This window comes from Tinamus guttatus, unplaced genomic scaffold (genome assembly GCF_059628265.1).
Source record: "Tinamus guttatus ecotype Peru unplaced genomic scaffold, ASM5962826v1 Tinamus_guttatus_pri_ptg000710l, whole genome shotgun sequence".
Classification (NCBI taxonomy): Eukaryota; Metazoa; Chordata; class Aves; order Tinamiformes; family Tinamidae; genus Tinamus; species Tinamus guttatus.
In genome coordinates this window covers 1,141,391-1,157,844 of record NW_028289244.1, presented here as the reverse complement: position 1 = coordinate 1,157,844, position 16,454 = coordinate 1,141,391, and the positions used below count along the sequence as shown (strand labels likewise).

At 52.0% G+C, this 16,454-nt stretch overlaps 1 protein-coding gene across 1 annotated transcript in view; it reads left to right on the top strand.

Annotated features, from left to right (window-relative positions):
• The window catches only part of PDLIM4 (PDZ and LIM domain 4), a 43,386-nt gene extending 29,649 nt beyond the window's left edge, over positions 1-13,737 (top strand). The window contains exons 4-7 of the mRNA XM_088536892.1: positions 6,429-6,607; positions 8,666-8,823; positions 12,727-12,847; positions 13,520-13,737. Coding sequence (XP_088393018.1) covers positions 6,429-6,607; positions 8,666-8,823; positions 12,727-12,847; positions 13,520-13,724 — 663 coding nt within the window. The 3' untranslated portion in view covers positions 13,725-13,737. The remainder of the gene's footprint in view (positions 1-6,428; positions 6,608-8,665; positions 8,824-12,726; positions 12,848-13,519) is intronic.
• Positions 13,738-16,454: the final 2,717 nt, after the last annotated feature.

Here is a 16,454-nt window from a genome sequence, read left to right as displayed (position 1 = left end):
TCTGTCTGCTTGTAAAACACATCCCTGCTGATATTACAAACGTGAGCTCTGCGTTGGAGCAGGCCGGGTAAATGGAAACACGTTTTCTCTGTCGCTGCCTTTCTCGGGTAACTCTGCTGTGGGCTCTGTGTTTCTGTGGCGATCAGTATTCTGCAAAGGGCCAGACGAGCCCGCATCTGGTGCTGTGCAGGGGCTGTCTGGTTGCTTCACTGAGTGCTTTACAAAGCCAGGGTGTGAGGGCTTTTCTTTTTTCGGATGCATGGGATGCCCTTTTTTAATAGCATCTCACTTTAAATTACAGAGCTTCCTCCCCTCAGAGCACCCTTAGAGAGGGGGTGTAGATATCCTACTCCTCCCTCCGAACAATACCAAAGTTAGGAAATTCCCAACATCTTTCCATGTTGGCCCAGCCCTTGCAGATAGCTTAGAAATTTCCCCATCTGTATGACTCTTGACATTTCAGATGACTCTTGAAGGTTGCTCTAATCCTGTGAGAAATGACATATCCTTTACCTGCAGTAGCAAAGAGCTTTTGCCTCCCATATTCTTTCACTCCCAGCTTGCAGCATGTGGGCTCTTTGCTCCCGGTGTCCTTCTCTTCCTTGGGAGCAACCTTCTGTCTCCCACTTGGAAGCTCCTCACCCTGCCCTGCCTCAGCTGCGTTGTTCCCCCTCCGTTCGAGCTCCTCACATCCCCAAGAACTGCTTTTATGAGACAGGGCTTGGGGAAAAGCAGTTCTCATGCAAGGAGCTGGAGAATGGTGCAGTTCCTGTGGAAACTGGCCCCTATGCAAAGCTGTTCTTTGCATTAAAGTGCAAACGCGGCCGGCCGGGCCATGCTGCGGATTAATAATGGGGTTTCCATTTCCAGGTCTCGGAGCAGTTTGGGGAAGGGTGGCTGGATTATGGGCTGGCCTTCCATGCCGAGCTGCGTTTCAGGGGCAGGGGGTGTCAGGATACGTAATTGCTTGTCAGACCTGCATGGAAGGGGAGCTGTAGCCATGAAACAGACAAACTTCAGCAGTGAGAAGTGCTCTGCGAGGAGAGACCCAAATCATCCGAGTTTGCCTGTTCAGAGGTGCACAGGGAGGCGGCCATGTGGGGAGATGGTTCTGTGGGTCTGAGAAGCACCTGCCTGTGCCTCCTTTGGCCCATTTGGCCCCTTTCTGCTGCTTCCTGGTGTCCGGTGCCAAGGCACGCTCTTCTAGAGCCTGAAGACGTGGCCTCACCTTCTCCACGTGCAGTGTGGCACCTGCTTCCTCCGTGCTCGTGCTGTTGTGGTGCCACGAGCTGTTGTGACCGCAGCCGTGCCATGTAGTGCTCTGTGTGTGCACGTGTGGGCAGGCGCCCTGTGCTGATCTGGCTTCATCCTCTCGTGCACGATGCACAGGTGAGAAACTCGTGCCAGGGACATGCCTCTTAGCCCCGTACTGCAGAGCCTGGGCTGCAGAAACACCTCCGTCGTTACCGCACACGGGGCAGCCTGGTGCAGAGGGTGTCTCTTCAAGGGGACCGCGGGGCTAAATGGCACTCTTGACTCATTGTGTGCAGGTAACTCCACTGTCCCTCTTCCAGCAGTCTGACAGCAAACATGCTGTGAGAGGACAGGGCATCTGAAGCTCATCCACAGCCTGTGCCCAGCTGAGTCAGGCTGTTGCTGGCACTCAACTCTGTTTAAGGCTGGTGCCTCTGTGTTTATCACTGTGAGCAGCACCAGTCCCCCTGGGCTCGGGCAAACAAGCATCTCGCAGCAGGCGTCCGGGCACAGCGAGGTGCCCATCTCTCTGGGAAATGAAACTGTTCCTCTTTGTGTCCTGAAAATCTTGCCCTGTAGCCACAAAAACACCCTGTGGCTTCTGCAGCGTCTGGCTGGGAACCCAGGCTGATTCCTGAGGGGCATCCGGATCTCGATCACTTGTGGAGCCTGCGCAGGACGAAGGTGTCTTGGCCCTGCAGAACCTGCAGTTGCCCAAAACTCTTCCAAATCAGGCCATGGATGTGAGCGCTTGCATGGGTGTTTTAAAGAGCTAACGTTAGCCTCACAAGAGAGTAAGGATCTTCAGCTTTACTCTTTGCCTGATAGGCCATAAAGTTAGATTCATGGTTTTGTTTGTATTTCTGGCCTTTTAAAAGGCTGATCAAACACACTGTGAGCTGAGGACTGGCAAGTGCTTGGGGTCAGGACGTGAAGTCCTGCGCTCCATAGCGCTGTGTCTAAACCTCTGCGGAGCTGGAGGCTCCGAGCTGCACGCAGCTGGAAAGGCAACAGGGCATTCCTCAGGACAGCCAAAAAGAAAAGCTCTCCTTTGAAAAAGGAAAAACTGAATCAGCTTGGGAGTAACAGAGCAGAAGGCAGGAAAACGGGGAAACTTTTGGAAGGCTGTAAGTTGAAGATGGATACGTTTAACCAAAGTGGGTATCAGAATACAACTATGAGTTCCCCAAACTATTAAGAAATTACATTTGGTACAGAGTATACTCTCTGAGCGCAGAAGGCAATTAGGTCTTTGGGTCTGCAAAGCACAGCTGTGAAGAGCGCGAGCAGGAAGGGCTGGTGCCGGCAGCATCCGGAGGAGGAGGGCATGGGAATTCTGGCCAGGAGAGGGGCTTAGACATGGACCCCGGATTTAAGGTTTTCCCAATTTTGCATCCCAGCGTTACTCCTATTAAGCAGGCTAACTCATGTGCGTATTTTATGTTTGACGTTTGGTTTTTATGTTTGTATTTCCATGGAGATTTTCCACATGCTTTTTTTTAATGCTTCCCTGAATGTTTCCTGAAATAGGAAGCATTTCCTTTGAAAAAACTTACCTTCATTACTTCAGCAATTATGCTCATTAGTTTGGTTGTGTCTGGGCATGGTGCTGTAGCTAAAGGAGATATCCTCACCTGACAGAGGGGAAAAGGGTTTTCTGCTGGGCAGGCACCAGACACAGCGGCTTGCCAGGAGCCGAAGTCTGGATCCAAGGAGGCCGAAGAACTTTTATTTCGGGCTCTTTGATCCCTTCCCAAGGACGATTTTGAACAACTTGCCATCGTTCGGCATCTCGCTGTAAGTAAAGGCGGAAATTCTGCATTCCAAGCATCCAGCCTTCCTTGCACGGCAGCGTTGCTGCCTGGAGGAGCCCACGGGTTATTTGGGAGCTGCTCCATGCTCTGTGCCAGTGCCGGGAGTCCAACAGCAGCGCCAGGCCTGTCCCCTCCAAATGTTGTTTTTCTGATTAATCTGTCAGAACGAGTTACCAGCTGCAATAGTGCCAGGATGGTTTTTTGTTCACATCTTGCATTATTTTGAGAGAGGTTTTGATGTTTTTCGGTTAACGATGCTGTTTTCACACAAGCAATATCAGTATTTTCATTAGCAGCCTCTTCTGGCAGCCCTAGCTCCCAGGCTGGGCTCTGTGGAGCGCTGGGCTCCTGGTCCACGAGGCGAAGGAGATCCCTCCGTCGGGAGGGCAGTGGAGAGCTCCCATTTCCTGTGTTGGCGGCTTTTTCACTGTCTCTCTCGGGTGTCTTATTTCAGAGTTTCTTATTTTCAGAGGCCTGTAGAGCACTCGTCCGAAAGGAACCCTATGAGTTCCTCTATACGCCGTCCTGCGTTAGGAACGTCACGACTGACTATTGCTAGGTAAACATTCCTTTAAGCAACACCTCCCGTATCAGCCGGACGCCTGTGTTACATGCAGTGCCGGTAGCGTTTAGTTCTTGCATTTGATTCCCTGTTTTGTTTGCATTAGCTCCTAGAGCTAAACAAGCATCTACATGAGAAGAAAATATATCTCTTGCTCCTGCAATCCAGCTGCACGCAGTGGGAACAACCTGTGGCTGGAAGGGTCAGTGATTAAAACAGCCCTTTGTGCCAACGAGTCTGCAACAGGAAAGGTTTTCATTAAGGAAGTCAAAGAGCTAGTGCTGACTCCAGTCCAGCCTCAGGTTCAATATATTGATTTTATTTTAGCCAGAGCAGCCAATTTCTTTTCCAGGTTTGCTCATCCCCATCTCAAACCTCTTCCCCGCTGAGGTTTATGGGTGCGCTTGGTGCTGCAGCTCATTAGCAGTGCGTGGACCCCGGGGCTCCGCTGCAGCCCGTGGCTCTGGTGGGCAGGGAACGCGGCTGCCGCGGGTCCCTGCTGGGGTTTGTGCCCCAGCGCCGTGCACAGACCTTGGGCATCGCCCGCCGTGTGCCCTAAGAAACCCTTGGAAATATCCCACGTTGAGCTCCCCTCCTTGGGGAAGTTGCTCCCTCGGACATACCTGCTGTATCTGCGAGGTCATCCCATCCCTCCAGCTGATGGAGCACGGGCTGTGTTCGCGTTAATTCATAAACACGGCCCTTCCGCGGGGGAAGAGGGTGTCAAACAGGAGCCAAGGGAGGCAGTGAGGCGCCACACCGGGGCCCATCAGGGAAAACGCCCTGGCCTGCTGCTCCCTCCCCTTCCATTGCTTTTCTTCCCCTCCTTGCTCCCAACCGCAGAGGGGGAAGAGGAGGGGATTTAGGGGCTCTAGTAATGTAACTTGCAGGAGATCCTGGCTCGGGACTCGCCACCCTGCAGGAAGCCGGGTGCCACGCGCAGAGCTCCGGGATGCCCCTTCCTCGGCAGGCTTTTGGTTAAGGAGAATGGTCCTGGGAGGCTGGGATGGCTGTGAGCAGCGGGCCGCTTATCCCAATGTCCCACCTTGTCCTGCTTCCCGCACCCGCCCGGCACGGCTGCAGTGGGAATCTGGGCACCCGGCTTTGCCTGAGCAAAGCACACACTTAGCCCAAGTGCACGGGTAATTAATGGTAATGGATGGTAAAAGCATGGATGTGTTTTGTTTTGGAGTCTGCAGCCTGAAACAGACAGCCATCTGGCCAGCATGGACCATTGCCTTCTCCTGAAACGCTTACAATCCTCCTTTTCCTCTCTGTGGTACGGTCAAATTCTGTGTTTTTCCCCTTGAAACAATAACATAAATCTGAGAGTTGGAAGCCTGCAACCTGGTTGTGATTTTTGTGAAAAATATAAATTGGGGAAAAGTTAAAACTGCATTATTCCCGGCAGAGGAATTCCTTTTCTCCTCGATAACTGCCGATGCCGGGGGCCGGTTCCCCGCACGCGGTGTGTTTGGAGCAGAAGAGCGGGACGAGCTCCGTGGGCAGCCCCGTAAGGTTGGAGCAGGAGCTGCGATCGCTCAGCTCGTGGCAGAGAGCAAACGCCAAGGCACCAGTGTGCTGCTGCTAATTAGCAAAAAGCCCTGTTTTTATCAATGGGCCTTTTGCCTTCGGAAGGACTTCAGCCCTGGGCTTTGAAAATCCCTTTCTAGCAGGATCTGGTTTTTGTTTCTCTTAGCTGTTCATTTTTACTACCCTTGGCCATGGCAGGGTGCTCTCCCATGCACCAGTGATGGACATGTTTCCAATTAGCTTTTATTGGCCGATTCCAGTGGAAAGGCAGCTCCGTGTTGAGCCCACTGCGTTATTTGTTCACGGGATGGTTTTTTCCCGTGTTTTCATGAGCTTTAATCAACCCGAGTCCTGGGCACCATTCTTGGCTGCTGTAAATCAGCCCTGCTCTAGATGTGGCCTTAGCAAATGAAACGGGTTAATGGCCCTTACGTAAGGATCTATTTCTTGCATGAGAACATGGGAGGAGGTTTCTGTCTCACAGGAGGTTTCGCTTCTCGGGGGCCGTGCACAGGCCTGGCTGGCAGAGCCGTTCAGGAACAGGGGCATAATGTTCTGTGCAGCTAAAATAACACGAGAGCTTGCACTTTAGTGCCTGGTGGGTTCTGGCTCGTGAGGAATGTGGCAGAAAGTTGCCCTTCGTTTTCCCTGCAAATATTTATTTGCTTTGGGAGTGAAGAAACCAATGAAAGTGTAAATAGCAAATTATTGGTTGGTCAAAATGTTTGCCACACTGTAAATGACTGTTTTTTTCTGGAGAAAATCTGAAATGAGCACAGATCTATGTGCGTGAGGGATATTCCCAAAGAAGTGCAAACCCCTGCACAGTCCGCACGGCTGCAAGGGCTGCATTTGGTCCATTCTACTCGTGTAAATCAGGAGCAGAGGCCTCGAAGTTAGAGGGCTGAAAGCTGTTGTGTGGATGATGTAACATGAAAGCAGAAGCAGACTCGAGGCCTTTCTCTTGTGCAAATAACACATCCTGCTTTTACAGGAGAATAAACATGGAATATTTGGCAAGGGTGAAAGATGGGGAAACAGGTTAGTGACGCAGGAAAGCTGCACGGATTCAGCAAGAGCCCATTGCAGATGGAATCTGAGCTTTTGTTTTCCTGGTGCATATCTCTGTTCTTCACAGTGGGAAAATTAATACTGATAACACATGAGTATCACTAACAAAACCTGAACATCATAAAGCAGCTTGCCCATGTACTCCGTGTTAAGAACTGCAAACCTCACGGGTTTCTCTGATGTTTCTCTTTCAGGATAATGGGCCTGTGCTGAACAAAAAGCCGGTTCCCTCTCCTGGTGGAGGGATCCCCGTGGATAACAAACAGATGTTGAATTTGCAGTACAATAACCCGACCCGACTCTACGCGAACAGCAGCGCCGAGCCGGGTTTGCCAGCCCAGCTGAGCGGGCTCCACATCGCTCCTTCCCAGAGGTACGAGGAGGGCACTGCTCGCTCCTGCTCCCCGCGCTCAGCGGGGCCATTTGGGGTTCTCCATTACGGTTAATGCAAGGGTGGTTTTAGTGACACATCTCCAGCTGTTTCCTACCTACTGAGAACAGGAGAAATTCAGCTTTCCAGTTCATGCAGGGATCGTGCTTCCGTAAGTTTAGGAGCAAGCACATGAAATGGATTTAGGAATCTCTTTGCACAGAGAGTTAACTGCCATAAAATGGGATGTTTAAAAATCTGAGATCTGTTCAGTGCAGCTGTCCAAGAGGCAGAGAAATAAATAATGCCCGTAGGAAACAGCAAGCTGCTGTAGCCAGGAACAGTTTGGGTGGATGGTTCTGACTTTGAGACAGGCCAGGCTGTGGGCTGTGCTGCTTTCACATGTCTCGTGCTGATGGTGATTTGTGCTTTCCCTGACTGGCAAAATACTGTACAAGAAATAATGTCTGTATCAAATACAAAAGAGCAATGATAGTATATTTTCAGCTCAGAAACTACACGCTTACACAAATTCATATTTCGGTGACTTTGTGAGCCAGTTTATTCCTAGTACCGCTCCAGGAAAGTTAATGATTTTGGAAAGAGGAGAACTGCAGAAAAAATACCGAGAAGAAAATTTGATGTTATTTGTCTTTGTGAGCCAGAAGCAAGGAGTTCAGCTCCAGCAGCAGGGGAGTAAAATTAGGTCAGGACAAGGTTCTTTTGAATTTGTGCTGCGTCAGGCTGGATTTTTTTTAAAACCCCAGGTCCTTTTCCATGAAAATGTGTGGATGGATGGATGAAAGGGCTGTGGCAAAGCAGGAAGGCACTTGAGGCACATAAGGAGAGTGCAGGAATTGCAGGGGGGGAGGTTCTTCACCTCCAGCAGCTGGTCGTGGAGCTGGAGCTGCCTGGCCTTGGAGGGCAGCTCGGGGCCTGCCAACACATGTGTTTTGGGAACAGATGTTGGGCTCAGAAGGGCTCCAGGTTCCACATTGCTTCCAGAGAACGTCGCTTCGTCATTTTTGAAGGGGATTTTATTTTAACAGGCATGGATATAATGCTGGTGGAGAAAATGAGTCAGACGATGGCTAAAATGTGTTAAGCTGTCTAATGGGCTTAAGGGCTCTTGCTAGTTTTATTACTTTTTATAATGACATAGAGCTTTTATAACGACATAGATCCAAGAGTCCTTGGAGCTTTGCAAGAAAAAAAGAAGCCCTTAACCCTCCAAACTGTTGTGCTTTTAGGCCTCAGCAAAGCACACAAGCACTTATTCATCCTGCTCAGCAGGACACTTAAACATGTACCTGAAGCATTTTTAAATTCAAACCATGTCTTTGATTATTGGATGAACTGTTGAATAGGAGCTTCGAGTGCCACTCCTCATTCTTTGTATCCTGAATCCTGCCAGCTTCCCACCGCAAACAGCCTGATGCTGAAGTCGGAGCACATGTGAGGGGGCGACGCTGAGAACTCTGGCTTATCCCCGAGGTTTCCTTGTGCCCTTCCCACTGCAGCGTGACCCAGCGTTTTTGTTGCCGTTTACACTGGGGGTTTTTCCAGCAAATGGTCTGAATTCAGTCACCTGCAGGGAGGCTGTTTAGGAAGATGCATTTATGGGATCCTGTCACTCCCGCCCCCGCCTGGCAGCAAAACTGGTGCCCTCCTGCTGCCAGGCACTGCAGCCGCCGTTCTGGAGTCCTACATAATTAATTAAATGCATTGTTTTACCCATTTTGCATCACATCTCATGTGTGGTAGAGCAATTTACAATGCTTGTGAGCAGCTGCCCTCGCTCCTTAGGGCATCTGGTAACTAGTCAAGCCCAAACTGTGTTGCTCAATAGAAGCAAACAAAGGAACAAGTTTAACTTTCCTAGTTTTAATGACTGTTTTCCAAGAGTAGGCTTCCCTTGAGGTAGAAAAACACAGAGGGAGAGAAAGGTGTTTAACTGGATTTCTGTGCCTGGATTAAATCTGAGGAGGGTGGGTAGTACATCCGTGATGAGCTGATAACTGCTGTTGTATTTGGCTTGAGTACTGGTTTGTTTTTAAACAGCATCGACCCCTTAAAGTCGCTCCCAAGAAACAGAAACGGGATTGATGTGGAGTCAGATGTCTACAAGATGCTTCAGGATTATGAGAAGCCGGTTTCGGAGCCTAAGCAGTCTGGATCCTTCCGGTATTTGCAGGGCATGTTGGAAGCTGGAGAGAACGGTAAGGAAGCTTTGCAGCGGATGAGCACATGGCACTTCCCACGGAGACCCCTGAACCTCCACACATCATCTGATCCTCCCCATCTGTAGTGACGTGCACAGCTTGCCCACCACTAAAGGGAAATCTGCTCAAACAGGCTTCCCTTTTGTTGTTCCGTAGACCTGCCACCTTCCTGCAGGTGAAAGGAAGGCCATACCAAGCTGCCGTGCACAGGGAAGCTGCTTCATAAATCAGTGCTCTTTCCCCTGCCCCCCAGGTGGGAATTCCTGGGTGGACCAGATGGAGTCAGTGGTGACCCCGAATTTCCTCACCGAGCCCCAGGAGTCTACAGGGTCCTTGCCCGGCATCTTCCAAGTGCTGCTGTACATGCACACGCCGCTGGTTTGGTCTCATTCCTGCTCTTTCCCTTTCTGAGGCCCAGGAGCTTGCGATGCCTTTAAAGGATCCGTGCAGGAGCTCCTGGGGCATTCTTGCAAAGTGACCTGCTCTGTTGTTTTACAGCCCAGCTCTTCTGTGCTGAGACATGAACCAGCTCAACGTGGAAGGTCCAAACACACCCCCAATAGGGAACGCTCAGATGGCAGGTCTCAAACCAAGGTTTTTTCACCATATGCAGATGTTTGGGCCAGCCTCTGCTTAACAAATTTAGTGGCTGACTTGAGCATCACGTGGAAGCTGTTTAGGTTTGCAAATAGCTTTTAGATGACAGCTGTTTTCCTGAAATGAATTGTTTAAATGTAACGGTTTGGAAATTATTGTGTAGGCCGTTGATAGAGGATTGTATGCCTGGTTAAATAGTATTTGCATAAGGATATGAACGGTCCTCAGCAACACAGCAATAGAAATCAAGGGCTTTTGGCTCACTTACCAGATTTGTCATAACTTCCCATCTGTTATTCAGGTATGAGCCAACTCTATGTATTAAAAAAAAAAAAAAGTCCCCAAACTGTAATTTTCAGCTTCTTTTTATCTACCTTTCAACCTGAAGTCTATTAAGGACTCCAGGTTCAAACTTTCAGGCTTTTCTTTACAGTCATTAGGGCTAGGATCTGCTCTTTCCTTCCGGGATTCTCATGTTATGGTCATGTAAAACCACAACTAGATTTGATGGCAAAATGAACTACTGCAAATCCCATTAAGAAGCTGCCAGGGTTAGCAAGTCTGGCTGCTGCACTTCAGTTTCTGTATGTATAAAACAGCAGTGAATACGGTGTTTGACCAGAGAGCTGCTGCTTCTTGCTTCACAGGGAGTAAGGTCGCAATGAACTTCTGTGCATCGAGTTTCCATCGTTTTGGAGTTCTCGGTGCTCTCGTGGTATCGAGGCACGTCAGCAAAGCCTGAAATGGGATCGGCCTTGGGACCGTGGCTGCAGCCCGTGCTGTAAATGCAGCTGTTAATTACAGGCAACTGCAGCGCAACGAAGCCCTGTGCAGGCGCAGGCTGCAGCGCGTGCCCAGCACGAGGCCTGCTGCACCCCTGGCCCCTGCATTAGCAAGAGGAAAACGGGAAGCAGCTGCCTTCATCCCGGTTAATGACGCTGCTCCCCTTCCTCCGTCCTCGGGGACAAGAAATGGGAATAAATCCAAAGCGGAGTTTTACTGGTGTTTGTTTTAACAAGGATGGTTTTACCAGAGTTACCCGACGTTCTGTCTCCTTGGGCTCTTGGAAGGAGCTGTTTCAGCAGACCGGGTTTGTGGGGTCCCCAGGAAGCTCCTCCTGGTTGTCCGGAGCGGCCGCTCCCGCCTCAGCCCCACGAGGGCTCGCGAGGACGGGCAGCGAGAGCCGAGAGGGGGCGAGGACAAGGTGCGTGTGGAGGACACGGTGGGAGCTGGGGCGGTCCCAGCCCGCTGGGATGTCTGGGCGCCTCCGCTGCCCCCGTGAGGCGGCAGGCGCGTGCGGGGCAAGGGCGCCGACCGAGCGGCAGCAGGCCGCGAGCTCCCCTCGCGTCCCCCTCGTGTCCCCTTCGCGTCCCCCTCGGCTCCTCTCTGTGCTCGATGGTTTTCACAGCGCACAGGCAAGGTCCAGCTGCCCCCGCACTGAGCCAGCGCCGTGGTGGTGGTAGCGCCGTCAGCGCCTGCTTCGTCAGGGATTAGGAATTAAATAGGCCTCAGTGAAAAACATCTCTGCTGGCACAAGGCTCTGTAATGTTTCAGCGGTGTTTAAATCATTGGGGCTGTTTCTTTTAGGCTGTTTTAACATTTCCACCCTGATCCTTTTTCTTTAAATCTGCCCGTGTAACAGGAATATGTGTTTTGGCCCGAGCCAGTTGTGTGTTGTCCTTTCGAAGTCGGGATCCCCTCTCTCAATGAGCCAGACGTTTCAGACAAAGAGCTATTGTATATAGAAAATATTTCCACTAGAAAGTGGGTTTTCCTCGGGGTTATCAGCCCCATACTGTGCCTGTAATAAGAAGCATCTCACAGGATCTACAGGGAAGCATCCCCATGGCTTCAGTAGGTGCCCTTCCAGCATGAGGGGTGGGCACTTCAACCGGCGCAGGGCCAGCCTGGCTAGGACAGGTTAGCTAAAGCGTCCAGCCAAGGACGGCAAGTCAGGATGAGGTGTTGTGGTTCCGTAAGGGCAAGGATCCGTGGGGTAGGGAGGTGGGAAGCAGCGCCCTCAAGGGCTCGTTTTGCTGTAAAACTTCTCCCAGGTAACAGATTATGCAAGCACCCGTTTGAGCGACAGCGGCAGCTTAACCGCTGCCGTTGGCAAGCGAGCCTAGGTCTAATTTAAGCAGAGGAGGTCGAGCCCTTGTCTGAGCTGCTTCTCAGAAGGGCAAGGGGAGGACTCGACACACAACAGGCAGCCAAGGGCAACGAAGAGCTTGGGGCCTGGCAGCCCCTGCCCCTGTCCATCACTCGGACACATTAGGTCCCTCGAAAGGTATTTGTGTCTCAAAATGCGATGCTGCATCTTGAGAAAGTGGAATCTGGGGGAAACGAGTCCTTTGGGTGTTACTTGCTTGAGTAGAGGCGTCAGCAGCGTTGCACTGTGCATCAGAGCTGTATGGGGCCAGGGATGGGGCTATCTGCACAAGGACACCTACAAGTCCCAGAGCTTAAACACAGGACCTCTCTGCCCACTCCTGAATGCTGCTTTCAGTAGCTGCTGCTTCCTCAAAACGGACCTTTCTGAACAAAAGCGAAACGGCAGCTTTTTGGCAAGTGCTGTGGAAGCTGGAGCCGCTCGGGCCAGGAGGGAAGGCTGGGTGGTCTCCAGCCCCGTGGCCTGGAGAGCCCTGAACGAGGAGGGAGGGAGCCCTGTGGAGCGAGGCAGGTCCGAGTGTGCTGAGCAAACCTGCCCGCAGACAGCAAACAGCGTCAGTAATGGTACATTGATTTAAAATAATAAGAAATTGCAGTAAAAAAAAGGCAGGCAATTTACTGAAGGCCTCACAGCAAATCAGAGTGGAAGTTTCCAAAACTGTACAGTTTGTACTGAGTCCTTACTCAGAAACAACGTGTGCTAGGGAGGGTTTCGAGTGTCGCAGCTGTTGACAACATGTGCATTTGTATTATGTCCCAAGCATGAGCATTTATGATATATCTATACATAAGAAGACCTGTAAAGCCTTTGCACGGTGCAGTTTGTATGCACAAAATTTGCATTGCTTCCTTTCCTCTGACTTTGTGAAAGGAAACTTGATGCCCCAGAAAACTTATCTTGCAGCACATCATTTTATTTTAGGTTTTTAAAAGCCTTCCTGTCTCCTCCTGACAAATGGAATAAAGTAAATAAGCTGCCTAAAATAAATGCATTTAATTATATTGTTTTAATTTGCCTAATTCTCCAAAAGACTTTAATCTGCTTCGCTGAGGGTAGATCTAATAAGTACAGCGAAAAACGGGAAAAAAGAAAGAGGGGGGCAAGTTTTCATGTCTGTCTGATGCTCTTGGCAGGTGAAAAACTCGACAGGCTGAGCAACCCCCGGCACGTGAAGCCCCCGGTGCCCAAGCTGGGCGCTGCCGTGTCCGGGCTGCAGCTGCTGCCGGAGTGCACGCGGTGCGGGAACGGGATCGTGTAAGTGCCGAGCGCGGGGGCGGGCGGCTTCCCGCCGGGAACGCGCGGAGAACCCAGAGCAGAATCCCGGGGTCTCCTGCCACGAGCTGGGGGTAAACCTGGGGATAGGGAACGCAGCTTGATTGCCCCTTTTAAGGGAATCTTGCAGCAATACAGGGGTGATTCATAGACTGATTTCTGACAGCTTATCCTAATAACTGCCTAGCGACTCTGAACAGCGCCAAAGGCGCTGGCAGTCGTTCACTGCCTTGCTGAGGACAAAGCACTTCTCAAGGTCAAGTGAAGGCGTCTGCAGTTGTTTTTTAGCTGGTTGTTCTGTTTTGCTGAGGATGTGCTCTCCGATGGATGGTGTTGGGACTAAGGCTCAGAGAACAGAGGCAGTTTTCCTCTTCACCATTTTGTCCTTGTACCCTGTTCATTTTGGTTAAAGTCCTCTGTTCTGTTCGGGGCCGAGGGCCCCGTGTGGCACCGAGCGCCGACCCTGGGGACACACAAACGAGTCCCGCAGGCAGAGCCGGGGGCGGCGCGGGGCTGTCAGCAGCAGGTGGCTCTGATGAGGACCCAGATCATGTCCTTAGATACCCTGGGAATGCCCAGCACAGCTGACCTTGCGCCGAGCAGTGCCGGCGCTCGCCGTGCTGCCCGCGCTCACCCGCTGCCCTCTCCCCACAGGGGCACCATCGTGAAGGCGCGGGACAAGCTCTACCACCCCGAGTGCTTCATGTGCGACGACTGCGGCCTCAACCTCAAGCAGAGAGGGTACTTCTTCATCGAGGAGCAGCTCTACTGCGAGACGCACGCCAAGGAGCGGGTGAAGCCGCCCGAGGGATACGACGTCGTGGCCGTTTATCCCAACGCCAAAGTGGAACTGGTCTAAATCCGCGCGCTGCTCCCGGCCCACCCACGTGCAGGCCGCCGGCTTCAGAAACCGCCTCTAATCAGCTCCGATACCAAAGCCCCAGTAAAATGCCTTTCCATAGATAAAACCGTTTACACTTCGGCTCCCGAGGGGATGGTGTTGAAAGCTGTTCCGAGCAGGTTTTCCTCTTCTTTTTGACACTCCGCTTTTTGGGTTGCTGTGTCAGGTTATTAGTCTCTACCATAACCTTATCCAAGATCCGTGTAAATACTGATTAATTTTCTGCTTTGTTTCATATAAAACCAGTGTTCCTCTCACCGCTCCACCCTTCATTTTAAAATGTAAGGAAGATGTTTTAAAAGCTCAAAGAAAATAAGGCACTTTAACAGAAGCAACTACTTCCCTATCAGTAGTTTCCGACCTTCCAGCAAGGCCTTGCTCTGTGGCTTCCATAGTGATTAAAAATTAACAGCACAAGGAACCTTAGTCCCTGCAACAGTGTCGTGTTTGGGGGCTCTGGGGCTAAATCAGAGTTAGACCCAACCGGGGGAAACTGTAGTTAGCAGAAGGGGCCTTTTAGAGAGCAATTTCAGTGAAATTCCCTGGTTCAGTGGCACTGCAGTTTGAGGCTAATGATGTTGAGTGCACCAAGAAAGCTTGATACTGTGCAGGCAACAAGGTTTTTTCCTTATTTTTCCTCTGAGTTGTTCTCCCTAGCAGTACGTGTCAAGGACTCCAGAGCAGCGTGGAGCCTGTGCTCTTCCCCTCTGAGTTTCTGACCACTTCGATCCCTTGCAGCAAGTGTCTTTGCTTTGTCCGCTGACCCTCGGCAACCTCAAATTCAGTCGTTTAATTCTAGCTCCCCCAGAGCGGGGGTGGCCCTGCCGTGTGGCACTGACGGAGCTGCGCAGAGGGTAACAAAATCCCTCCCGACGCTTAGGAGGCTTTTTTTTAACCTGGTAAATCCGTCTGTAAGGCTCTGAGTCCGGACCTGGTGGATGCAGATGTGTCCCAAGGCTGAGCTGCGTCAAGGTTTGTTGTATGTTTGTTGGATGGGGTGAGGTGTGTGGCTCCCGGGATGTTGCTGTTCTGTGGAGCAACGTTTCTGGCTCCGTGTGTGGAGCAGGTGTCTGTGTGGATCTCGGGATTGCAGCGGGGATGAAGCCCTCGGCCCGGGCTGCTCCGGTCCTCCCCAGAGCTGCCTTTTCCCACCTGCTCCCCGAGCTGCTGGCCGAAGCCCGGGCAGCACGAAGACCCCCTGGGAGCCCCTTTATTAACAGTGCTTCAGAAATCAGAACCTTGGATGCCCTTCTCCCTTAGAGAAGTGATTTGTCTGTTACTATTTGTCCTGTTTAAATCCTCCCCAGAATATTGCTGTAGCAAAACCTCCCGTTTGTGCCCCGACAATCACCTGACCCCGGTGAAGTAGGTGGTGCTCGAAATGGCAGCACGAGGCTCCTCCGAGGGGCACACGGTGCCTCGAGGCTCCTCCGAGCGAGGCTGAAACCTGCTTTAGCACTAAGGAATCGTCCAAGCGGCCTGGAAAGGAAAAGCGGCGCCTCCGCATCGTGCCGAACGGCAGCGCTTTGGCTGCCCATCCCAGGGTTCTGGCTCTGCTCTTGGCCTCGCAGTGAGGCCCTCGCGCTCGGCAAGACCCTCGTTAAGAGCAAACGGGGTCCGAGGCGCGCAGGGCGGGAGGGAAGGGAGATCCCTCCGAGCTGGGTTTTGGCATGGGCGATTTCTGCACCGCGAGGGTGGGAGGATTTGGGTGTTGGAGGTCCCTGCTCACACCATGGACTGAGGAAGCCGTGCAGGGCTCTGAGCAGGTGCTGCTACCGAACGCACGCTCCTGCTAGAGCACCACATCCACATCTAGCTTCCTGCCACCAGGATTTCTAGTCACTGAAGTTCAAGAAACACATGGAAAAACTTGACTGCGCAGCTGAGCCTGGTTTTCCTTGTGTTCACAAAGCCTTGCTCAGGGGATTGGGCCATCTGAATGGAAGTGTGGGCAGCTGTAGAGGCTGAGGAGAGGAACAGTGATGAGGTATGACGGGCTGCTGCCCCTTGTCTGCGGCCCTCTGCTCGGGAGCAGCAGTTGGCAGCTGTCCCCAACGCTCGTCCTGACCTTCTGGCCTCATCTCGCGTGTCCCTGGACCCAGCCTTGTCGCTTGCAGGACGTTCTGTGAGCGCGGCCCTTTCCTCATCCCCTTCTGAGACCAGCAGATGCATCGCAGCCTTCTGCTTCCCAGCGATGCTTTTTAGCCCTTAAGTCAAAACGCTTTCCAGCTACAGCTCATTTTTCTCCATGGCCAAATACAGGTATGGCAAGAGTGAGCATTGGTACCTGACAGGAAGGGGTCTTGGATGTCACCTGGAAAAGCCCAGGAAGCCTTGCTGCCATGGCCCAAACCCAGCTCTAAACCAGGACTGAATTCCTGAGTCCTAGCCGAGCAGGAGAGAGCTCCCCAGAAACGGGGCCTCTTGGGTCTTTTCTCAGTTTCCTGCAGGAAGAGCCGGGTGGCAGGAACGGGGCAGGCTGCTCCCCCGGGTGTCCCTGGTGGCCCCCTCTGCTGCTGCAGCGGTAACAGCGCCCGGGCAGCCGGGATCCCGCTGCACCTTCCTTCTAGTTGAAACTCAGTTCCCACAAATGAGATTTTCCGGATTTTTCCCCTGTCATTGGTGTTATTGGTCTGGTAACGCATGAGTCGGAGCAGGGCCCTGGGCTGGTGGCGCAGGGGAACCCGT